Source organism: Rhinatrema bivittatum, chromosome 4, assembly GCF_901001135.1.
Source record: "Rhinatrema bivittatum chromosome 4, aRhiBiv1.1, whole genome shotgun sequence".
NCBI classification, from domain to species: domain Eukaryota; kingdom Metazoa; phylum Chordata; class Amphibia; order Gymnophiona; family Rhinatrematidae; genus Rhinatrema; species Rhinatrema bivittatum.
Window position 1 is genome coordinate 142,983,887 of NC_042618.1, and position 26,026 is coordinate 143,009,912.

General features: G+C 42.8%; 1 protein-coding gene across 9 annotated transcripts in view; it reads left to right on the forward strand.

Moving 5' to 3' along the window:
• Window positions 1-26,026, forward strand: part of AKAP6 (A-kinase anchoring protein 6) — a 1,180,609-nt gene that overhangs the window by 330,840 nt on the left and 823,743 nt on the right. For all 9 annotated transcript variants that reach the window (XM_029598925.1, XM_029598924.1, XM_029598922.1 and 6 more), the window contains 2 exons: window positions 18,775-19,026; window positions 21,249-23,039. In XM_029598925.1, coding sequence (XP_029454785.1) covers window positions 18,775-19,026; window positions 21,249-23,039 — 2,043 coding nt within the window. The remainder of the gene's footprint in view (window positions 1-18,774; window positions 19,027-21,248; window positions 23,040-26,026) is intronic.

Here is a 26,026-nt window from a genome sequence, read left to right on the forward strand (position 1 = left end):
ATTGTGTGGTGTTCCACGGTTTTCCTTTTTTTGTTTTTGCTGTTTGACCTATCTAAATGCCTTTCATGAGTAAAGAGTCTCTGACATTTCCTCAACCTTGGCAAACCCTGATCCCGAACACTTTTCTAGGCTTACAGTCTATTGTCTGGCAGGTCTGTTGTCAGGTTGACTTTGAGAGCAATCAACCAGCAGGATGGAGTAACATCATTGAGTCCTGAGGAGTGACATATTCCTTCTGCTCTGGCTTGTGAGATATTGAGTCTGGCATTGGTTTTGCCAGCAAACCCCATGAATGTGAAGAAGTTGGGATTAGCTAGGGTCTTGCTGGTGCTAACTCTTGTGAGAAAAGAGGAGACAATGCTGGAGTCAACATTGTTGGTAGAAGCAGAGTAGAGCAAAACTGCAATGGAGTTTGTGAGGTCTGAGGTTTTCCCAGTATGTCATCCTCTTCCAGGGTCGCTTCTGCTACACCCTTGGCTGTAGTTATGGCTATCTTCAGCTTGCTATTGACATTTCTTCTAGTAAAACTGCTCACCATGGAATTGGAGAGAATTTTGAATGCTTTGGCTAATGTAGAAAGGTCATTTGCCTCAGTTGCTCTTATTGCATCTGATATTTATTCCCAAGTACATGTTCAGGAGGACAAGTTGACATCCCAGATTGAAGGATTGAGAAGCTGAAACATAGCACTGCCTAGTTATTAATTGTGCAAAAAAGGGATGATGCTTGTTCTTTCAGAATTGGAATGTATTGTTCATGGGACACAAATTTAGATTTTTCTGACCTTTGCAGAAATACACTGGATCATAAACAAAAATAAAAAAAATTCAGGCTATGCATGGGGTAGTGATTTCATTAGGTGCTGCTAAAATTGTCCAATATGAATTATGGGTTCTTTGAATCTTCACAATTGTGTTTCTTCTTAGATTCAAAGTTGGAGAATTCTTGTATTCCAGGCATTTCAGGGGTGGTTAGATCTGTGTAAAGGAGGCAGGCATATTAGAATCTAGTATAATTAGGGTATGGCCTTTAAGTTTTTTGTTCTCTTTTGGTTTTCATTTTGTATAAGAACATAAGTAAAGCCATGTTGGTCAGACCAAGGTCCACCAAGCCTAGCATCCTGTCTTTGACACTGGCTAGTTTAGGTCTCAAGTACCTGGCAGATCCCAAAAGTAGATCTATTTCTTGATGCTAACTCCCAGGGATAAGCGATGACTTCCCCAAGTCTACCTGACTAATAAATGTTTATGGACTTTAATTCCAGAAACTTGGCCAAACCTCTTTTAAACCCCACTATGCTGGTCATCTTGAGCATGTCCTCTGGCTACAGATTCTACAGTTTGTGTGTGAAGTGAAAAAATATTTTCTACAAATAGATTTAAATCTGCTGGTTGTTAGTTTCATGGACATGTCCCCTTGTTTTTTATTTGAAAAGGTAATTGATATATTATCATTTGTGTTTTATTTTATTCCATTTATAATTGTAAATCATGTTGATTTATTTATGGATGGCTGTATATAAAGATAAATAAACAAAATGAAACCATGCTCTATTTACTTGCTCTACCCCACTCTTGATTTTATAAATCTCTATCACGCCAAATGGCTCCAGCCGTCCATTGCTCCTACCATGTGACAGAGGCTGGCCAATGGCACCAATAGCCCCTGTCACATGGTAAGGGCAAAGGGCCATGGCGCCATTTGGTTTATTGGCAGCTGACGGCCTGAGAGTGGAAGATCGTTCCCAGGACCCCCGCTGGACCACCAGGGACTTTAGGCAAGTTTTGGGGGGGGTCGGGAGGGTGGGGGATTATAATTAATTACATCTGAAGGGTTGGGGTGGGTTTTTTTTTTTTGATCAGGACAGCTGAAAAAAATCAGCCCAAACCACGGGAAATGAAATTTCCTGCGGCGGGCCGATAACAAAGGCCGAACCACATCTCTATAAGGGAGCTGTTCCATCTCCATTATCATTTTTGCTGCCTTTCCTAAATCTTAAATAATTACTCTCGCCCTGAATCTCTGATGGAAGCACATTCCAAAGACTGGGCAGGTTTATACCATGCCAGAATTTCAGCCAAATATGGTGGTCCATTTCCATACAGACACTTAAACACTAGTACCAAAGTCTTAAAATGTTGTCAGAATTGCATTGCTAACCAATGTAAATTTTCTAAAACAGGATTAATGTGAGTCCATTTTTATGGTCCTTGTAACCAGTTGAGCAGTTGTATTTTGTACAAGCTGAAGTCTCTTGAAATTGGCCAACAAAATTCCTTTGTAAAGAGAAGAATAATAATCAGTTCGGCTTATAACCATAGCATGTTCTAATGTAGCTATATCATGCTGTGACAAAGAGGAACCAATTGGTAAATTCATTGAAGATGGTCAAATGAGTACTCCACACAGATTGACTAGTTTAGATGTTGCGGATCATATATGCACCAAATAAATAAATAATACAGTTGACATTTGGCTATGCATTGATAACTTATCCAGCAACACACCTAGAATGCAAATAGTTTTGTGCCAGCACCTGAATCCCCTTGAACTCTGGTAAAAAATTAAGGGTCCTCTTTTTCTTCAGTATCCAGAGGGCTTAACTGGGTTCACCTTAAGTTTAGATGTAATTAACAACTAGGCCTCAGATTTTAAACATAAATTAAGCCTAGAAATTACTGCCACTTGATCATCTCCTGGATATACAATCAATTGAATGTCATCTGCAAAAAAATAGCAGTCGATCTCAAGACTTTCAATAAGGCAGCCAAGAGAGCCATACAAATTAAAAAGCAAGGGCGACAACATTGACCCTTGAGGGACCCCACAGCAAAGTGAATGGGAAGAAGAACATTCAGAGTCCCAACAGACTCTAAAAGCATGATCACTCAAATACAAGGTAAACCACACAAGGGCAGCCCTAGTAATACCTTGACTATTCAACTGGTCCAATAAAATAATATGATTGAATCAAATGCAGCTGAAATATCAAGCATAATAAAAAGGGCATCAAATCCTTTATCAGGTTGCAGTGTGATTCCATTAGCTATACTTAACAAAGCTATCTCCTGCTTTGAGCCTTCCAGAAACTAGGTTATTGGTGGCTCGAAGCCTGAACCTTCTCTAAGTAATTATGAACCTGGAAAGGTACCACCCTGTCTACAACCTTGGACAAAAATGATAAGTTAAAAAAAAAAAGCTGTAATGGGGTACCACAATAGGATCCAAGCCTTGAGACTTTAAAACAGCCCAGACTATAACAACCTTTTAAAGCCCAGGTACCCTCCCCAGCTACAAATTACAAATAGAAAACAATTGGGATGGCTGCAATTTTATGATTTGAGAACACCTAGAATTTGCCTTGGCCACAGATTCTTACCATTTTCAGAAAAAAAACCTATATAAAAAGCATTATCACAAAATTTAGTGTTAGGTAGCACTAGTAATGTCCAGATATCAACAGCAGAATCGCTGTTTAATTGCTGCTGTTCACTGCTTATGGCACTGCTTTACTGTTACTGCTGTGTTTCTCTTCCTTTAGGAAAAACTGACCCCCAGTTCACTATCCAGACAGAGAGTACAACCATGGCCACTGCTAACATTGGGAAAAGCAAGAGGAGGAAAATGAGGAGTAAAGTAGAACTTTCCAGTCTAAAGCAGTAAAAAAGATCTGGGAGAAGATCTGGGACAGTCTGACCTGCAGGATTTTGTAGATAGTTTTAATTAGGTTGTGGAAGGTCTCAGCCAGTTTGCGCAGATAAAGGTTATTTCTTAAATGAGCTCGTGAAAAACAGTATGTTTATAAATCACTGCATTTGGACAGCTTACGGACTGTAGATGGTTTTAGAAAATGTTCAGCTAAAAAGCTGTAGTCTGATTGTTTCTTGCTTTGCACAGAATTTTGCTACTTAGGATGTGCAAACTTCTTTAAAAGCAATTCACAAAATGGGACTATCTTATAGAAAAACCTCTTTTATTTATTTATATTTTTCCAGCAGTCGCTCTCTGCTCCTTTGAGCCTCCAGAGCAACTGGAATCAGCTTGAACTGGATTGCAGTGGAATGAGCTTTCCTTCCCAACTACCAGGGGTAGGAGGAGATTCCTAATTTTGAACTCTCTCTCCATTCCTGTCAAATCCAATTATTGCAGCAACAGACCTTGGCTAGGGGACACATACTATGTTTACTACAGCTATTAAGACTATTATGTCTACCAGAAGCCTGCACTAGTGATTTTTCCTACAGTTTTCTTTAAATTCGATTTATTGGCAGATACAGTTCAGCATAATTTCAGTAAACTGTGGAGTCTTCAAGTAAAGCTGATAATAACGGCATCCTTAGTTTATGAGCATTTTCTACCACCTCAGGATGTGTGTAACCCTAGTTGTAATTATTAACAGATAAACTGCAAACACACACACAGGTACTTTCATTACCTTATTCTTTTTTTCTCACATACACACTCCATAAAAACACTAGATAAGTTTGTTTTAGTAAAATAGCACCCCACAAGCTGTGACTAAGTATATTCTTTATGTATTTTCCCTGGGCTAATCTTGCAGAATTAAATGGATTTAAGAATTCATTCATCTACTTGCTCATGTAATTCTAGATCTTACAGATTTGTGATAACAGGGTTGCCTTCATACCAGTTGTATAGTTTCATCCCACTGTCAATGGTCATGCATATAGAACACAATTGGTTATTCAACACTGTGCACATATAACAGACATTATTATGATCAACAGTCAGTTATTAAGGTTGATATAATGCAGCAGTTAAATCACAGAGCTGGGAAATTTTGAGACCTTGATTTGGTTCCCTTTCTTTTTATGACCCCATGTCATCACTAGAGCAAGTCTTTTAATTTCACTCTGATTCTGCATATATATTGTAAGGAAAGAATTTTGGAACCATTTGATTTACATTGTATGACACCATGAAGACCAACAGGAATGTTTATAGAAACATAGAAACATAGAAATGACGGCAGAAGAAGACCAAATGGCCCATCCAGTCTGCCCAGCAAGCTTCACACATTTTTTCTCTCATACTTATCTGTTTCTCTTAGCTCTTGGTTCTATTTCCCTTCCACCCCCACCTTTAATGTAGAGAGCAGTGATGGAGCTGCATCCAAGTGAAATATCTAGCTTGATTCGTTAGGGGTAGTAGCCGCCGCAATAAGCAAGCTACACCCATGCTTATTTGTTTTACCCAGACTATGTTATACAGCCCTTATTGGTTGTTTTTCTTCTCCCCTGCCGTTGAAGCAGGGAGCTATGCTGGATATGCGTGAAGTATCAGTCTTCTCCCATGTAACAAATAATAATATTGCATACTGAATCCCTTCTGGAAGAGATGAGGGCCAAATTTTCTCAAGCTTTGTCCTATAGACACAAAATGGGAAAATCTTTTAGTATACTTGGTCCATTGATCTAATTAGAGGATTCTATTTATTGAGGATAATTTTCAAACAATAGTCCAAATTTTCAAAGTGGGCTCATGCACATAACTCCGCTTTAAAAATGTGTATGTTGTTTTGGTACTCATATGGGCATCATGGAGAAAGTGTAACTTTGTTCGTATAGATTTGCACACATACATTTGAAAAAAATAAAAAATATGCAAATGAGTCTTTTCCCTTCCCCCTGGAACTCTGCTTGTGTTCATGCACAAAAGTATGTGCAAAATTGGGTTCTCACATACTTATGTGTGTGTAAACCCCTAGTTTAATTTCAAAAGACTGTGGGCATAAAGCTAGATTTTATGCATATACATTCTTTTGAAAATCAACTGTATAACTGACTTTAACTTTCAGTTAGATATGCAGTCAAAGCCCCTTTATCTAATGGGAAAAGGAACAGTTGCCCGGGGTTCACTGTGGGGTAGATTTTTAAAGAAGCGCATGCGCGTCCTTGTGCACGCACTTCCCGTTGCGCACACATAGATGTGCCGGTTTTATAACATTTATTTTATTTATTTATTTATTTATTCGTTTTTATATACCGTCATTCGGTTTAGCCATCACAACGGTTTACAGAATCAAAACAACAATCAGATAAATTATACATAGTTGCAAAAGAAGAAAACAATAACAATAGTGAAATGATAGGTAGAGGGGGATGGTGGGGTGAAAGAGGGGGAGAAGGGAAAGATGTATAAAAGGAAAGTAACAAAAATAGTATTAATTCATCTTAAAGGAGGACTTCATATTACATTTCTGAAATTGTAATACTTAAGGTTGATGCCAGTTGTAGTTACTGTTTTTTCTTGTTTGAGTTTGAATGGTTGAATTGATTATAGAAGGATTGTTGTTAAAGATGATCATTGATGTAGACTGTATGGAAGAGGAAAGTTTTTAGGTCCTTCTTGAACTTTTTGATGTTAGATTGAGTTCTTAAATAAGGTGGTAGAGAGTTCCATTTTTTGGGGGAAGCAATGGAGAATGCTCTGTTTCTAGTAGTTGATAGTCGAGCATCTTTAATGGGAGGAATTTTTAGACAAGAAGTGTTGTTAGATCGAAGATTTGTTCTGGTAATTTGTGGAGTGATTTTTAAACCAGTGTGTTTATGATGATCGGCATGTATTAATTTGTGAGTGATGATCAGGATCTTATAATCTACTCGAGATTATATGCCAGTGAAAGGGGATGTAGTTATGCAATCTCTGCGCGGCAATTCATCCTGGTCTTCCCCAGTTCCCTCTCAATCTGCTCCAATTAAGGAGCAGACTGGGAGTGAACTTCTCTACCCTAACTTTCCTGTCCCTTCCCCTCTCCTCCCCACCCCCTAAATCTGTTCTACCTTACCTTTTTTTTTTTTTTGAAAAGTTGCTGCTCCTTTGAAGCAGTAGTAATTTGTGTGCGCAGGCACAGCAGCAAATAGCCGTTGTACTGGCCGCCTTTGGCGCGTAACGGGGGGTTCGGGTGTAGCTGGGCTCCTTTGAAGATGCACGCGGTGTGCGCAAGGCCCAGCCACATGCGTAACCCCCGTTTTTAACGCGCGCAGGGGATTTAAAATTTGGCCGTGTGTGTGAGAGCACGTGTGATGTGCTCAGGAATGGAGCCGAAGGGAGAGTTTTATTTCATCTGTTTTGGTTGATATAGTTATTTAATTTCAACCCATCCCCCAACAATTGCCTTTTTTGATTTTAATTTAGTTTTATACGTTAATAGAGCAACAAGCTCTTACCTTTTTATTTTCTTCATTTAATCACTAAGGGGCAGATTTTTAAAAAAGTACGCCCGCGCGTACTTTTGTTCGCGCGACCGGTGCAAACAAGAGTACGCTGGATTTTAATAGATACGCACAGGTTTACTTGTTCAGTTAAAACTTCACTGTCATTTCACTTATTTTTACACATTTAATTTACATTTTAAAAAAATTAGAAAAAAAAGTCACTATTTAAGTAATCCTTATCATCTCCCTTTTAATTTCAGTAGAGGCTGCTTCAATCCCAGTCCCCATTGCCTGTATCTCAATAGAAAGAACAGCCTGGGCAATGGGGAAGAAGCAGCCTCAAGCAGGCCCTAAGTAAGCTGTGGGGCGGGCGGGGGGAAGGTGTCAGCTGGAAGTCAATACCAAAGAAGAACATCTGTGACTTTCTGGCTGGCACCCCAAAAAAAGCTGCAGCAACATCAGCTGCAGCTGCACCCCTAGCATCTCCTATTGCTGCACCCTCTCAAAATGCAGCATCTAACCATGAACAGCTAATAATGACATCGCTGCTGTTGCTGGGCACAATACTCCTGTCCCAGCACTGTTATCTGCTGGGGCAGAGACCCCTATTTTAGGGGACCCTTTAGTGGCTGGCACTACTATGCCAGCCACGGAAAACACCATTCCTGCCTCAGCTCCTTCCACCACTGAGGTAGCCATTCTGGCCGACACTACCCTTCATTCTACCTCAGAGGTGGCTGCATCACTGGCCAGTAAGACAAGCGGTGTCCCTGCTGCTGTGGAAATTAATAAAACACCTCAAGCAGCAGAAGGGCACAATAAAGACAAAGCTCAGAGCCCAAGTTCCTCCCCGGTCATCGCTTCCACTTCTGCTGCAGTCAAACCACTGCAAGCAAGATCCTGAATGGCAGTGGTGTCAGGTACAGCAGCTGGTGGCTCTGCCGGAAGGGATGAAGGATGAGCACAACAGCCAGGATCAAGCAATAGAGTCCCATGCCCAGTACAAAATGTCACTTACCCCTTCCATGGACTAACCCGGAAGCACGGGGTAAGGTGTCCAACAATAGGAGGTGCAACTATCAAGGACCACGACATGGCACTGACCAACATTGTGGATCCTGCAGCCTTTGTGGCGGCTGGCACGATGAAAGGAAAAATAGTATTTGTCCTCCATACGCTGGCCACCACACATACGGCAATTGTAAAGGGTATAGTGGTGAAGGGGGTCTTTGTACCAGTTGAGCCTCTGGAAGTCCCCAGAACCAAGGTGGTACTATCAAATGTACCACCCTATATTCCTGAGACTGTAATAATGGGTTACCTACACACCCTAGGGGAAGATTGCTCTCCCATCATTGTGATACCCCTGGGGTGCTGGCACAGGAGTATATGCCACATCCTGTCCTATAGACTGCAGGTGACCATGAAGCTGCCTCAGGGAAGGGAGGAAGTAGAGGGCTCTTTTATTATCCCATATGAGGGGGCCCCACACACTATCTACTACAACACAGAGGAGGTGAGGTGCTTCCTGTGCCGGGAGGTGGGGCACACCCGCAAAGTATGCCCCAAGGCAAAGAAAGACAATAAGTCTTGTTGCCCCCCAAGCTGCCCTCCTCATCTCTAGCTACTACTAACACCTTGGCAGCTGCAAAGTCTTCCACCCCAAACTCCACCTATACCTCTGGGGGCCAAGGTCCTAGCATCCCTCCCACCTCTGCTAGGACCCGCCCAATTGACTTCCCCTCTACCGCCAAAATTGCAGATGCCCATCACTTCAACATAACTGCCAGTGCAGAGGAACATAAGAAAATGCCATACTGGGTCAGACCAAGGGTCCATCAAGCCCAGCATCCTGTTTCCAACAGCAGGCCTTGATAGGGGGACCCTCTGAAACCATCTCAGAGGTCCCCAAGAACATCACAGCCAGAAACCCTACTGCCAAATATGGCAATAAGTTGTCAACTTCCTCTAGCATGCCAAAAATAGCTACAAAGAAAACTAGCAAGACATGCCAGAGTGACGGTGAAAGTGCAGTCTCTCCACTCACCATCCCAAAGTGGTCTGCTCCTTACCCCAGTACTGTTGAGGCAGCTACCCCTGCACATAATACCTCACAGGGAACAGCCTTGGATGAGAATGAGGCAGCTACCCCTGCAGAATCCACCTCAAAGGAGACTGCCCCCTATGAGTATGTGGCAGTCACTCCGGCAAATTCTAACTTGCAGGGAACTGCCTCAGATGAGAAACTGGCAACCACCCCTGCAAAATCCAACTTCCAGGGCACCGATGGGGTAACCACCCCTGCAAATTCCATCGGGTAGGGGACTGCATCTCATGAGAATGTGGCTGCCACCCCAATGCAATTGCTATCAGCAGAGGACTTAGCCGCCCCCCCTCCCCCCCAATTTCAGCAGGGGGGATGGGTGCAGCCTCTGGAGATTCAGTCGCTGCCGAAAAGATAATGGAGTGGCTTAAGGAAGGAGAACAAATGCCTTCCCTGTCAATTTCCACTCCTGAGTCCACCCCCTTGAAGGAAGCTTTATTTTTTTATTTTTTTTATTTATTGTTTTTGCATTTTCAATGATAAACAAAACAAAATTTTGTACTTGAATACAGAAAATTCAATAATTCATTCAGATACACAATAAAGTGTTTAACAGAATCAATATTGAAATCTTCTGTTTCCCTTCAGGAAATTACCAGGGCTAAACATTTTTATTGAGCGAATTACAGGAAATTAAATAACTTTGAGAGAAGTATCACTGCACTCCTCTCAATCTCATTAAAAGAGAACAACTGGTATTGTACCTATTGCACCTTACCTGGTCCTATATTTGGGGGGTGGGAATCCAAAAACTGCTGTAATTTAGGTATATATAAAAAAACATATTTATGCTCTAGATATTTAAGTTCACACCTGCACGGAAATTTTAAAAGAAATCCAGCACCTCTAGCAATAACCTCTGTTTTCAGTTTCAAAATTATTTTCTTCTATTCTGGTGCAGCGAAACACCAGCCGCTGTCAGGGAGATTGTTTATCTACATGAACGGGGAGATTACCAATTTATAAGAACGGGACAAGAGGACATTTATTATGCAGTTTATAAGTTTTGACAAAAGTCAATTTCACCAACGATAATAACTATTTAATTTCACCAACGATAACAGCTATTAGAGGCTTTTTGAGCCCAGTAGGAGCTGCAAATGAAGAAAAGACCGGAGTGTTCAACGAGGTGTGTTTGAACACGTCGACAGGCTTGCAGATGCAGCTCGTACTTCATTCATAAATTTTTTATTTTACATAGTTGCATGCCTAAATGTGATTTGGTGGTGCCTTTTGTGTTCCTGATTTGATTCTAAGGACCCATTCAGTGCTCTTTGTTTTTGTTTGCTGGTAAATATTCTTTAAACATCTCTACTGCAGGTATCAAATCTTGTTTAGGAAAATTCAGAATTCTTAAATTGGAATATTTCAATTGATTTTCTATAAATTCCAATTTCTTTTGATTTATTATTTCTGATTTAACAAGGTTACTTTGCACATTTTCCAACTTTTCTAATCTACCTTCACATTTAACCAGCTTATTTTGAGATAAGGAGATTGTACTTTCAACATTCATTAACCTTTGTTGGGAATTCACAGTAGTCTGAGTTAATTTATTTATTGCTAGTTCTAAAGCTGTCCATAATGTGTCCATTGTTATTTCAACAGGTTTCTGGGGCAGACTTATGTCCAAGATAGTTTGTGATTCCACATATCCCCCCTGCCAGGTCTCCACTCTTTTCTCCATTCTTAAACAAGGTAACATTTTCAACTGAACCCACATCCAACTCTCGGGCCGATACAGTAAAATTCGTGGGAGAGCCGGTGCTCCGAGGTGAGTGCCCACTCTCCCAACGGGCGCTCAGGCCACTCTCCTGGGCGCGCGATCCAGTATGCAAATCAGGGCCTGCGGTAAAAGGAACAGCGACTGTCAGCGGGTTTGACAGCCGACGCTCAATTTTACCAGCATCGGTTCTTGAACCCGCTGACAGCCACGGGTTCGGAAAACGGATGCCGGCATAATTGAGCGTCCGTCTTTCAACCCGCGGGTTGCCGGCTGATTTAAAAAAAATTTTTTTAAATTTTTGATTTTTTTTTAATTTTGGGGCCTCCGACTTAATATCGCTATGATATTATATCGGAGGATGTACAGAAAAGCATTTTTTTCTGCTTTTCTGTACACTTTCCCGGTGCCGGCAGGCGTTACTTTCTGTATCGCGCTGGAATAACTAATAGGGCCATCAACATGCATTTGCATGTTATGGGCGCTATTCGTTTTGGGGGGGTTGGCTGCGCGTTTTTGACACGCTATTACCCCTTACTGTATAAGGGGTAAAATTAGCGTGTCAAAAACACACGGTCAAATGCGGGCTAACAGTGCGCCAGTCCAGAAGTTATTCTTGCTCTTACTGATGGTAGAGAAGGAGTTTTAGGAGCGCTGGGGCTTATAGAGACGTCGTGGACCAGTGACGTTGCTTCTTGCTCTGAGGCAACTCTCACAGCGGTCCCTTCTCCCGACATTGTACCAGTTGTAACGTTAAAGAAGGATGAGATTTGAGGCTGTGTAGATGTTGATAAAGGAGATGAAGTCTGTTCTCCCTTATACGAGCCTTTCTTTTTGTATGAGGCATAAAGTATTATAGACCTATTTGGATTGAATTTAAATCAATCTCCCCTTCCTTTATGTTCCTCCAATATTCACTTTAGGGTAGATTTTAAAAAATAACGCGATCGCGTACTTTTGTTGGCACACCAGGCGCAAGCAAAAGTACGCTGGATTTTATAAGATACGCGCATAGCCGCACGTATCTTATAAAATCCAGGATAGGCGCGCGCAAGGCTGCCGATTTTGGGCAGCCTGCGCGCACCGAGCCGCACAGCCTGCCTCCGTTCCCTCCGAGACCGCTCCGATTTCTTTAGCCCTCCCCTCACCTTCCCCTCCCTTCCCCTACCTAACCCACCCCCCCTGCCCTATCTAAACCCCCCCCCACCTTTATCCATGGATTTACGCCTGCCGGAGGCAGATGTAAACCGCGCGCGCCAGCGGGCTGCTGGTGCGCCAAGACCCGACCCGGGGGCTGTTCCGGAGGGCGCGGCCATGCCCCCGGAACGCCCCCGGGCTGGCGCCATGCCCCCGGGCCCGCTCCCCAAACGCCGCGCCATGCCCCCAAATGCAGCGTCATTCAGCGACGCCCCCTGACACGCCCCCGACAAGCCCCTTTCAGGAAGCCCCGGGACTTCCACGCATCCCGGGGCTCTGCGCGCACCGGCAGCCTATGCAAAATAGGCGCGCCGGCGCGCAGGGGTTTTAAAATCCGCCCCTTTGTGTTTCCCTGGTATGGGGGGAGTTATAGAGAGAGAGGATTCAAAAATTTAGGCAGACAGCCTTACTTATAAGTTCCCAGGAAATTCTTGATCCTTCCTCTAAAAAGAATATCAGGCAAAAGTTTCAGGCAAAGCCGCACGCCCCTTAGGCGCACGTGGCTTGGACGATGCGCCAGCGGCACCTATATGCCGCAGGAGGGGCCGGCTTTTGAAGGCCTTCCAGTCCCTCCTTGATGACATCGGCAAGGTGATCTCTCTGCATCCAGGGCCTGTACAGCATCCCCACTCTCAGGTGAAGTCAGAAATCGTCAGGAATCAACAGGTAATAGACAGTGGGGAGCCTCCTCAGTCTCCTCTCTCTCTATCCTCACCCCAGAAGGAAGCTTTAAACCCTCCTGACCCCTTCCATGTCACCTCTGCCCTTGACAACACCTCTGCTAGAGGAGAAATAAGGACGGGAAAGAGGGAAAGGGAGGAGCCTGGGGTGGACTGGTGTAGGGTAAGTGCACAGGGGAGGAAAAGCTTGCTCCCAAAATCAGGAGGAAGATGTTAGTCCCTTCTGGAACAAGGGACTCGGAATTGGAATCTAAGAATCCAGGCCCAGTTACCAGCAAGGGCCTGGAGCAGAGGCCTGAAACATCAGTCCCCAAAGCAGTTACACCATCAGAGGCCCGATCCTCGTTAACATCAGCTCTTGTGGGCACACTGAGTCCCCAAGCAGATCTCCTTTGGTGAGATCCTCCCTCTGCCATCGTGGCTCAAGGGGGCTAAAAATCCTCCTCCTGGCAGAACCGCAGAGGAAACCCCTCACCCCTCTCTCCAACCACCACCAGCCGGCCTGCAATCCTCTGAATCCCACACTGCTGAAGAGGAGAGGGAGAACCCATCAGGGTTACCACCTAGCCAGGGTGGAGAGCCAGGTCTGACCCCGGTCACAGACACCGAGGTCGAGACAATCAGCGGGGCAGATTTGGCCTCAGGAGAGGTGGAGCCGGAGACAATGGCTGAGGAGGAAGGGGTTTCAATACTCTCAGTGACCCCAGAATTGGCCATGGAGACCGGCTCCGCTGAAACACCGGAGGGAGAGAAAGTAACCCCTGCAGCTTCCTTAGAGTTTGCTCCTCCTCTTACTAGCCACTCTCCTGAGGTCCCAGTAATGGTGACCATAACCACTCCGGAGGAGTTCCTGGAGTGGGTGCCTGTCACTTTGCTGGAACTTTCTCCTCAGCTCCCGAGGCGCCATACCAAGCACCTCCAGTTTCCTTTGCTGGGGAGTCCATGGGGACACCATCTCGGGGCAGTGAGGAACCAATTAAGATCAAGCTGAGGAGGAAGTCTTTCCCTGATCATAGGGAGAGCTTTGAAATCCTCAGCAGTGGGAAGGCAAGGGATGGGCTCCGCGAGCAGCATCATAACAAAAGGTTAGCGATAAATGGATTTTACCCTGAAAACAGGGGACATTAACATTGGTGTGCCTCAGGGATCATTGACCGTTTTTTTTCAATATTTTTGTGAGCAACATAGCTGAAGGATTGTTGGGAAAGGTTTGTCTTTTTGCTGATAATACCAAACTTGGCAACAGAGTAGACAGCCAGAAAGGTGTGGAAAACATGTGGAGAGATCTAGCAAAGCTGTGGTCAGGCAGCTAAGATTTAATGCTAAAAAATGCAGAGTGATACAATTAGGATGCAAAATCCCAAGGGAGATGTACAGTATTGGAAGTGAAATTTTTCTAAGCATGAAAGAAGAGTGGGATCTGGGGGTGATTATATCTGATGATATCCATGAAACAGGTGGCTAAAGTGACGGCAAAAGCCAGAAAGATACTTGGCTGCACAGGGAGTTGAATGGTCAGCAGAAAAAGGGAGGTGATATTGCCCCTGTATAAGTCCATATGAGACCTCATTTGGAATACTGTTTACAATTCTGGAGACTACACCTTCAAAAAAGATATAAACTGGTTGGTGTCAGTCAGGAGAGTGGCTACTAAAATGGCAGTGTTCTTCGTTCTAAAGCATATGGGTAGGGATGTGAATCGAGCTTCGGACGATTGAAAATATTGTCGATATTTTCAAAATCATCGGAAATCGGGGGCTCCCCTGAAACGATAGGAAAACCCCACGATATTGATCGTGGGGGTTCTCTTATCGTTTTGGGGGTGGGCGGGAAAAACGGCACACAAAAATAACCCCTAAACCCACCCCGACCCTTTAAAACGAATCCCTTTGCTTCCCCCACCCTCCCAACCCCCCAAAAAACATTTTACAGGTACCTGGTGGTCCAGTGGGGGTCCCGGGAGCGATCTCCTGCTCCCGGGCCGTTGGCTGCCACTAATCAAAATGGCGCCGATGGTCCTTTGCCCTTACCATGTGACAGGGTATCCGTGCCATTGGCCGGCCCCTGTCACATGGTAGGAGCACTGGATGGCCCACGCCATTTTTAAAGACTTTTCAGCGCCCGCTTTCTTAGCTCACGCATGGCGCCTGTAAGGGGGGCAGCATGCAGTAAACAAATTAGGGGGTTGCACTAGCAAGGATGTGCTAGGGTCGCTAGCACGACCGTAGAGCCTCCTTGCTAACGCGACCCCGCGGTTACCAGCGGTCTGCCGGTTATGAACACTGATACCAATAAACTCAGCATTGGTTTTCATTACTGCAGCCCGCTGGTTATGAAAAATGACGCCGAGCATATGCTCGGCGTCAGTCTTCAAAGCAGCTGGCAGAGGGTTTTTTTTCTTTTTTTTAACTTTAAAAAAAGTACAGAAAAGCATTTTTTTCTGCTTTTCTGTACTTTTTTCAATGTGCTCAGCTATTAACGCCTGCTCCAGGTGTCTGAGAAGCATATTTTTTTTGCATTTGGAGTGAAAGAGTAATAGGCTCATTCACATGCATTTGCATGTGAATGAGGGCTAACTCATTCACTCCGCGTCGGACGCGCGTTAAATAGGCACTAATCCTGCTATCGCATTGGGGGTGGTTTAGCGCCTATTTAACCCACGTCCGACAGCGGGTTAAACAGTGTGCTCGGCTGAGCGCACTGTATTTCATCAGCCCCATAGTCCCTTAAACACCTTTCCTTTTCAGTCTGTAAAGGCAGTCCAAAAGGGAGTCCTACAACCCAGGAAAAGTTAGTCTGAATAGATGTCAAATACATTTGAAAACTGACACCCCCCCATAACATAATGGTTTTAAGAGCTCATCGGTCTTCTCCAGGATCCCACACAACTTTGGCCTCTGAGCTTCCTAAATACCAGGAACAATTTCTCTCTTTAGAAGACCTGAGGATTAATCAGCAGTGCAGATCACTAAGGTTTAAGGCTTTTAGGAAAGGTTGCCTAAGCATCACCTCATCTAAACCATCCCATGCCTCTATGCAGAAAGAACCAGCATTAAACTGAGCAGACCCTAGTTCAAGACTGGCGGAGAACTCTTAGGGCCTCATTTTCTAAAGTATTGCAGGCCTGCGATACTTTAGAAAATTGCGCTAATGGGGGGCGGGGGGTCGACTCGGGGGGTGGTCCTGCACTAGCCGGCGGCGATCGCAACGCCGCGGTGTGATCACTGCCGGTTTCGCACCCAATAGCGCCACCATAGAAGGTGTAGCTATTGGGCGCGAACTAGGACGCGAAAAGGCCCTTACCTTTTCGCTGGCGACGCCATCTTCGCGGAGTCAGGCCCGGTGACACCCCGACTCCTCCTCATCCGGGGCCGACTCCGCCCCAATTTAGGTAGCGCAGTCATGCACTACCTTCAAAGGCTATCGCAGGCTTGTGCTAACAGCAGAAGTCTACGATAGCCTTGGTAAGTAAGGCCCTTAGTCTTACAAGTCCCATATAGCAACAGAACCTTTCTTACAATCTATTCAGCTGATAAGGACAAGCATTCCTGCCTCTTTTCTTCCTGTGATATTACTATGTCCTGGTTGCTTTTCCCTGATGGGCTACCTGCAGTACTAACGTCAATGTTGAATTTGTTTAATGGTCCTGCTGCTAACTTGTTATGTCAGAGTTTTCCTGATGTATTGCTTTGTAGCCAAGGATTTCCACATTGAATCTTTGCCATACCGGGTGATGTAACTGTCTAGAACAGGCATGCAAATTTTCTCTCATGCATATTCATTGTGGATAGCCTGAAACCCGACTGGCTGGGGGTCCCCAGTACAGGGTTGGGAACCACTGGTCTAGAATATGTTCTAGGATATTGTCATTCTCCTCTTGGTTGTTCTTGAGTATCCACAAGCGTGTCTTTGATTCTGTATCAGTGATGCTTGGTCTTGCCTCTTCATCCTCCTTGTGCTTCTCATATATTACAGGTCATTGCTGTCGGGTCTTCCTTTCAGGCCTTCCCATGCCCTTCTCCTTTTCCCTCCTCCCCTTCCTGTCCTTTCCTGCTGTCCTTCTTTCTGTGAATAACAAGTTTTAATATCAGACTCTGCCCTCTTTTCTCTAGCTCCATGTGCTTTGCTACTGTATCACCCCTTTCAAGACATCTTCCCTCTTCTTCACAACCTGCACTCCACTGCTCATAATGGCAATCGTGATCTCTCCCCTCCTGCATCCTCTCCTCAGTATGCTCCTAAGCACAGTCTCAGCAGTCATACTTATAGAATACCTATGTATTCAGACTGTCTTTTACCTCCTTTCTTGTTCCATGCACTCCAGTGCCACTCATCTATTGCAATTTCTAATACACAGAGTGAGAAAACGTGAAACAAATTGAAACCAACAGACAAACCCTCACAAGAACACCAGAAGACAAAGAAAGGAAAACAATAGCAGAAATAAGAGGCACAAGACACAGCTTACCAAACTCTTAAACAATCATCTCTTTACCCTCAATCAAATTCTCTATGCCTGGGTCAACTTTCTGTCCTCCCTCTGCATGTTGCAGAGAGTGCAACTTGAACTGTGTGGGTACCAGGCCAATTACCTGCAAATCTTCAAACCGAACTTATGTGCTTAAGTTTACTTTGAAAATTCAGGATAAATTCTTTGTGTGAAAGGTACATGCTGACTTTACCCAAATGTACATAGTTATAAAATCACCCTCCCTGGGTGCATGTTCATAAATTATGGAACTTCTTTAGTGATCACTTTATTTGTATGACGATAATTTGTAAATAGCCGTGCGGGCGTACATGTATGTACGTATAACGACTCGCACGAATGAACACGGCCATTATATCATACGCGCGTACATGCGGGCAATTTTGTATGGACATGCAATTTGTTTAGATACACGTGCTGACACAATTACCCGTTTCCCCAGTTCATTCCCAGTTCGTCCAGGTAAAGACTTCTGACTTCCTAACCCCCACAATTAACCTTCCTCCCTTTTACCCTTTTAGCCTCAACCCTTCAAACCCCGGTGACTAGCCTTGATTTTTTTTATTTTAAAATGTACATACCATCCATAGCAGAAGTAAAGTTACGCAGTAGGGGACCCTGGCATGCGCTTGTGCGCATAAATACGCGCACATTTCAAATGACCTTCCTGGAATGCCCATATCTTACCCATGCTCCAGCCAGAACATACCCATGCCCTGTCCCTTTTTTGCACTTTTTATTTGTGCATGTACCAGGAAATACGCGCATACTCAGGCCCTTCTTTAAAAGCCATATGACATATGCCAGCCTGAGACACACTCGTATCTCCCGGCTTTGGCATTCATAAGGCTTTTAAAATTCACCTTTATATCGTTATCTTAATGAATAGAATATTAAATGTGATTTTAGCATGCATGCTAAAGAATTGAGTGCCTCCACACTAAAAATATTTTTGTCTGAAATTTAATACATCAGCCTTTAAGAATGGTGCATCTAGACTTTTTTTAGTCTAATTTTTTTACTGGAGACATTATAATAGTAATTTATAAAATCTACTAGAGCATTTTTAAAAGTATTTTGATTGAAATTTGTTTTATGTTTTTGTTTTGATTGATCACATGTTAGCTCTTTCTGTATAGGGCTTAGTACAGCCTTGCCTTTATACAGTATGATAAGAATATGCAATGTCTATTCTCTTCACTGGAAGAAGAATCCAGGCAAATCAGGGCCAGCTGTTGACTCAGTTGTTGCCATCGGTTCATAAATAACAAAGAGGCAACTGAATACATTAATTATGTCCCACTATTCTACTGTATCTCAGTAACGCAGTTTTCATGAGTGAAACAAATAAACATTTAACTAAATGCACCCAAGATTAAGCCCATTATTCTTTCCTGCCACAGGATATATGTGAAGATATCTCTGACCACGTCGAGCAGATCCATGCTCTACTGGAGACTGAGTTCTCTCTCAAGCTGCTGTCCTACTCTGTCAATGTGATAGTCGACATCCACACAGTGCAGCTACTGTGGCACCAGCTGCGGGTCTCCGTGCTGGTCCTGAGAGAGCGCATCCTACAGGGCCTACAGGACACCAACGGGAACTACACCAGGCAGGCGGACATCCTGCAAGCGTTCTCAGAGGAGACGCAGGAGGTATGGCATTCTTGTCAGACAAAAGGAGCACTGCTTGAAATTTACAGTTTGGTTTACAGAAGCAGTATTAGCAATCTTGCTTTGACATTAATAGAAACACTCCTGCATGTTGCGTGAAAAGTGGTGAAATTTTCTAGGTCTGCCATCTAAAAGTAAAATGGTGAGAGTTTGCAAATACAGCGTGAACAACAAATGTTATTGGCTGGGGGGAGGAGAGATTGATGTGTTTTACCAAAAACAAATTTTATTACAATGTATGATGAAAAAAATGTATGGAATTAGATATTTTTCCACAAAATTTTCTGTGATGGAAAAATTAGTTTTTGCCTTAGATACGAGCTTCTCTTACTTTTGTATGTGTGCCGCATTTTATTTGAATGATTCTGTAACATTCTGCTTCTTACAGTTGCCACAATCCTGTCATATGCTGTTGTTCTATTGCAGTGTGTTAGAAAACAGTAAAAACATTGGCAATGTGCCTTTATGCATTGTCTATAGTGGAATTGTGAACACTATGAAATAATAACATCAAGTGAACACTATGAAATAATGCAGTTATGATTTATATATTTTTTTAAATTGAAAGCTAGGATACCTGGGGTGAGGCAAAGGGGATGTCCGATTCTTCACAAAGCTCTTGTCACTTGCATAGATCTGATTTATTACTTATAGACTGGCTTCTGGGAAGGTTTTTAGATGTGCATTAAATAGCACTGGAGGGACCCCAAGTTAGCGGCATATAGACTGAGTTAGGGCTGCAGAAGCAGGGATTTGTCTGATTTCTGTGTCTGTTCACTTGGTTCTCTGACAAACGAGGAATGTTGAGGGTAATATTCAGTAAGTCAGTAAGTAGGCAAGTTAGGTGGATAACTTATCCCATATATTCAGCAGGATAAACATGAATATACCAGCCTAAAGTTATCCGGCTACATATAGCCGAATAACTTTAACCCTAACCAGCCAGCGTTTGAATATAGCCAGTTAGTCCTAAATTCATCCAGCACTGTGTGGCTAGATAACTAGCTACTTAACCACATATCTTTAAAAGATGTGGCTAAGTAGCACTCCTTTAAAAAAATAAAATAAAACACAGTCATGGGCCTCCCTGCTCAATTCCCATCCCTCTTCCCCATCACAAAAGTCCAAATCTATCTGCTGACTTGGATGCTCCAACCCCTGAAATGTATAAATTAAACAGATAATGGCACTAACCAGGCCAGCCCCTCCAGCCTTCCCCCCACCCAGTACCTGAATTGGGTCCCCCTTTTGTATCCTGAGATTGCAGTACAATGTGATCCTGGGTGCTTCTAGCACTACTCTGGTAATAACACTGGAAGTATACTCTTATCAGTTCGTTTATACTGATGGAGTACTTTATCAGTATACTGAGAGTATGCTCTAGTAATAACGCTGGAAGTGTACTCTATTAACGTAAATGAACTGATAGAGTATGCTTCCAACGTTATTATCAGAGTAACACAGGAAGTATCAGGGATCGCATTGTACTGCAATCTTGGAATATGAAAGGTGGCTCAGATTCAGGTACTGGGTGGGTGGGTGGGAGGGCCTTGAGGGAAGGATGGAGGCATGGTGGGGAGTTTGGAGGACAAGGAGGCAAAATGTTTTGGTCTTTTTTAGTGGTGTGGGAGGGGAGAGGGCTGGAGGGCTGGGCCTGGCCGGCGCCAATATCTGTTTAATTTATTTCATAGGGATGGGGAGGGGACCTTCCTGAGGGGGTGGGTTTGGGCAGGGAGGCTGGTGACTGTTTTTTTGTTTTGTTTTTTTTAAAGGAGTGCTACTTAACCGGTTATCTTCTGAAGATATCAAATTAAGTGACTAGTTATTTGGCCACAGAAAGCTGAATAATTTTAACCCAGCTCTGAAGCAGGTGTAAAGTTATCTGGCTAACTTAACCAGATATAATTGAAATTTGGCTAAATTAGCCAAATAACTTTGGCACTTCCTGGGACACCTCTTTTTTATCTGGCTAAATTATAGCCGGATAATGATAAGTGGTGAAATATTTTAAAAAGTTGCCATTTAGGTGGATAATTTGTGGGTTATCTGGCTTTAGGGTATAGTTGCACAACTATACCAGGATCCTATAGAAGAATATAGCTTTCCAACAGGGGGGCAGTAAATAGGCTACAACTTAGACAGTCCTAATAATCCTGATTATGGTTATGCTACTTTTACAAAGTCATTTCTTTAACTTGTTTCAGGATCGGCTTGACTCTTTGACAGAAGTGGATGACTCGGGGCAACTGACTATCAAATGCTCTCAGAACTACCTGTCATTAGACTGTGGTATCACTGCATTTGAACTGTCAGACTACAGCCCCAGTGAGGATCTGCTGGGTGGCCTGGGTGATGTCACCTCCAGCTGCACTAATGCAAAACCACTTGACTCCTTGAGCTGCAGTGATATGGAAAAGGACTTCCCAGAGCTTGTCAAGAGTGTGGGATTGCTGACCGTTTCCACGGAACCTGTTGCCTCAGAAACTATTGAAGGGAGGGAAGACAGTTTACTTCCTTCAACTGAAAGTCAGAGTGAGAGTAATATCAGCAGGACCACACGAGAATCACCAGGACTTTCACTCTTATCTCCTTCTGGAATGCCTTTTGGTAGCAAAGATGTTTATGCCCAAGGTGATGAATTGGATGACAGAAAGTCTGTCTATGAGTTAGTGAAGCAAGACTGTCATCCAACACAGAAATCCACTGCTCCAAGAGGTAAACTGCTTCCTCATTGTGAAAATTCCATTTCTAAAAGGCCAATCAGGGACTGCTTTAACTATAATGAGGATTCACCCACACAGCCTACACTACCAAAACGAGGCCTGTTTCAGGAAGAGGACACGGAGGTGTTTCATGATGACAGACAGGCCAATGGTAGAGCCAACCACATGCCTTCCCTTATATTAAAGAGTGAACTGAGCAGGAGCACCCCTTCACTGATGGAGCTCCCAGACAAGTCCAAATTGTGTTTGTCTTTACAGTCCTCCTATTGTTGTAATCCTTCTATTGCCAGTCAGTCTTATGACTGTTTATTTAAAATGAAAGACAGGATAGTAGACAATACTATAAAAAATTCTCATAAAGACAATACTGTAAGTCCTAGTAGGTCTGATGGCCATAATCCAAAAGAAAAACGGAGGCATAAAAAATCATACGATACTTCTGAGGTGAATCCAGGTCAGACCTCAAAAGTCGTGGCTAACACAACTTCACCAAAGCAGGACAAAAAATGGACATCAGCTGAGGAAAATGGAATCCCTTCAGATATCTCCCAGTCATTGGAGGAAACAGACTCTACATCTATGCCTTTGATTTTTTTAAACCAGGCAACTCCAAGTACCCAGATCCAAAGTAACACAGACCCATCTTTGCTTCCATATGACCAGAAGATGTGGTCCTCTTCTGGCTCAGGAACTAGAAATGCCTCTACTTCTGCACTTTTGAACAGTAAAAGCATACAGGGCTGTTCCTCTTCAAGTTATGCGAGCTCTAATGGGAAAAACTGCAGGGCCTGGTATGGTTCAGATGAATATTTAGCACTTCCCTCTCACCTCAAACAGACAGAAGTGCTGGCACTGAAATTAGAAAATCTGGCAAAGTTGGTGCCTCAGAACTCTATAGGCGAGACCCTTCAGAACATTGATGACTGGGAGCTTTCAGAAATGAATTCAGATTCTGAAATGTACCCTATTTTTCCAATTAACAAGAAGCACAAAAGGATGGGTCAAGTTTCCCCAAGCTCCTCAAGCGACATAGCACCATCATTAGATGACAGTATTGAGTCTGGGCCCCTGAGTGACATTCTTTCTGATGATGATTTACTTGTGCCAGTGACTTGTGCTAAAAAATACACAGAGAAATTGGAGAGTCCCTTGCAAGATCAGTCTTCTGTGCTCAGTGAGAAGCCCAGCACAAGTAAATATGCTTTAATTCAGCAACTAATGCAAGATATACAGCATCAAGAGAATTATGAAGCTGTTTGGGAAAAAATCGAGGTAAGGCTACCACTAATTTCAACTCTGCTCATATATATGTTTGTGAAGGTCTCTAGGCCAAGAATGAATAACACAGAGCAAAGGGGAGAGGGGTTAAAGCAATCAAACTGGAATGCAGTTATATATTTCAATGGTATATGAAGCTAACTCAACAAATAAAAGGCCAGGCATGCTAGAGTAATTAAATAAACATTTTAGTTCAACAACAGAACCATCCCAAGAGCTGAATCAAAATATTATTTTATTATATTGTAAAATTTAGTTTATTTACTTTGGAGTGCCTAGTCATTTGCTTGTTCGATTTTGGGAAGATTATATGGCTCTCAGCTTGCTAGGAACATCCACAATATGCCACTTTTGAATTGTTTTGAAGATTATATATAACAGGTTTTCTGACCTGTGACCTATTGATTAGGACTAGGATCTTAAAATGAATGAATATTGCATAAGGTGGCCAGATGCTGTGGTTGATTTCCATCTGCTTTTCCTACAAGGACTGAGTTCTCTAAAAGCTATTGTTTACAAAGAAATGGTAATGTTCATATTGTTAGGTTTCTTAAAACATAATGATCACGCCAAAGAGGTCCTCTTTCACCTTTGAAGAAAAGGAAAGTGATCCTCCAGGACTGAGATGTGACTGGAGACTTTTTAACGGTAGGTCTGCAGCCAAGAAGAAGGAAGCAGATCTGAGGAGGGCACCTAATCTGAGCTGTAGCACCCAGAAGTCGCTGTTATTTATTCCTAACTGAAAAAAGAGTGAGGAATATGATACACAAAGCTCCAGCTGAGATAATGACAGAACGTCAATGCAAATTTCCTGTTAACATTCTGAGGAAGCCAATGTAAATAATACTGTGCTGGCATCTAATTTATTGAACTATTATAGCTACCAAAATAGCATTTAGTTTAAAAATATAAAAAATTAATTCCCATTCTGGCTATTCCATGCTTTTTCAGTTTGACTGTAATATTCAGAAGAGCTGATGGTTGTTACCAGCCATGTGGCTGACAGTGGCATCAAGAATAGTTACATCCAATTGCTCTGAGATAGGGTACTGTACCATTTAAATAAACAGCCAATAAATTTCCCAAAATTAGTTGCTTAAATAAAGGTTTTCATATATTGATTATTAAACCCATATGGATTTAAACATTCATTCATATATGTGTGTATAACTATATATCTATATCCATATAGCAACGTACAGAGGAAAAATTTCATTTCAGTTTGTTCATTCATTTTGTAGGGCACCTCCATTCATTTCATTAGTTTCAAACCACAAAATATTGTTTGTTTTATTTGTTCACTGGTTTATCAGGATAGTCAATATTTTGGGCTCCCAAATTGGAATTTTCTAATAATTTCTAATGAAACTGGTGGATAGGCATCATCGGAAAGGTGATGGCATGCCAATGAATCAAGACTATGTCAATGCAAAACCAAAAGTGGCATGAAGAGTCCAAGAACCAGCAATGGGGCAAACCAGTACCAGCAGTAGCAGAAGTTCTCCAAGGTACCATTGGAAGAGCAAAGAAGCAACAAGACAGGGAAGAACACCCAAGGCTTCAAAAGGCACCAACAAAGTGGCATGAACTCTTGAAGGCAGCACTAGAGGCATAGTGGCACCAAGAGTGGCATCAACATCCTAAGGCACCATGAAGGAGGAGTAAAGCAGAAAAGGTGGCAGGGAAAAAATCCAAAGCACTGATAAAGGGACAAAGTAAATAAGTGTCATCAACACACCAAGGCACCTTAAAAAGTGTAAAGTAGCCCCCATAGTGGCACGAACATCTCAAGGTATAGAGTTTAGAGTATGACAGCAAGACAGAGTGACAGCAAGACCCTCAAGGTACAAAGTCTGTGTATGCTAGCAATGCTGAGTGGAAGAAAGACTCCCAAGGTGTTTGATAAGGAGTATAACAGCATGGCAGAGTAGCATGGGAGATGCCTGTCTTCCTGTTGAAGCACTTGCCATTTGTCAAATTTAATACAAGAGAATGATCTGTCATCAGTATCATTTTTTGTGACATAAGATTTTATGGTTATATATTCTTTATTGACATAGCTCACTCAGAGGCTTGTAATAGGAAAAACCATCTCCAACATCAGCCATTTTATATTTCTCTCCTTATACAAAACCCAATCGACAATAAGAATGCAACACAAAAATATAAATTGTGACTGTTGAGAGTGTGATACATCTTAGAAAGGCATCTGCATTTCTTTAAGTAACAGTGCTTCCAGCTTCCTTACGTGCAATATCGCAATGTCTCAATTGCTTCTGCAGATCCTCTGGAAAATGATCAATAAAAGGGATCCAAATCTGATGAAATGTAGCATAGTCCTTCGAAGATCTAGCCTGGGCTGAACGATACTCCATGGAAACCATTTCCAAGCTTTTATTACATTCCCTACTTGAACTTGATCTTGCTGTTGGGTGGAATTTTGAGTTTCTTGTGAAATTTGCTTTCCAGTTGAAACTTTTGTTACAATCAGAACATGATATTGGTCTCTCATCAGTATGCTTTCCTGATGATTTGTGAGATTTGCTTTATTAAGAAAATGTTTCCCATACTCTGTATACGTCTCCCATCCTTTGGTCCGGGATATGAATTATCTTCATGTCAAGGTTGGGAGTACCACATGAGAAATTATATTCACTAATGTGATTTATTTTAGGGTTCATTGCCTGAGTGGGGCTCATACAATGTCCCGATCACCCCAAGACCACAGTCCTGTGCCCTTGCCAAATAACTTCTTACTCATGGTACTACAGACCAGGTACAATCATCACACTAGAAAACAACAGTAATTAATTCTTTTACTAGTATTGTGTAAATAGGCAGTAAATCCAACCAGAAGAGACCCCACAGGCTGCTGACAGAGCCTAAATTGTCTGTGGTCAAAGCAAAAAGACGTCCTTACAGACTGTCAGTGGAGCCCAATCTGTCAATGGCTAAAGAAAACAGGAAGCCTCACAGGTCAC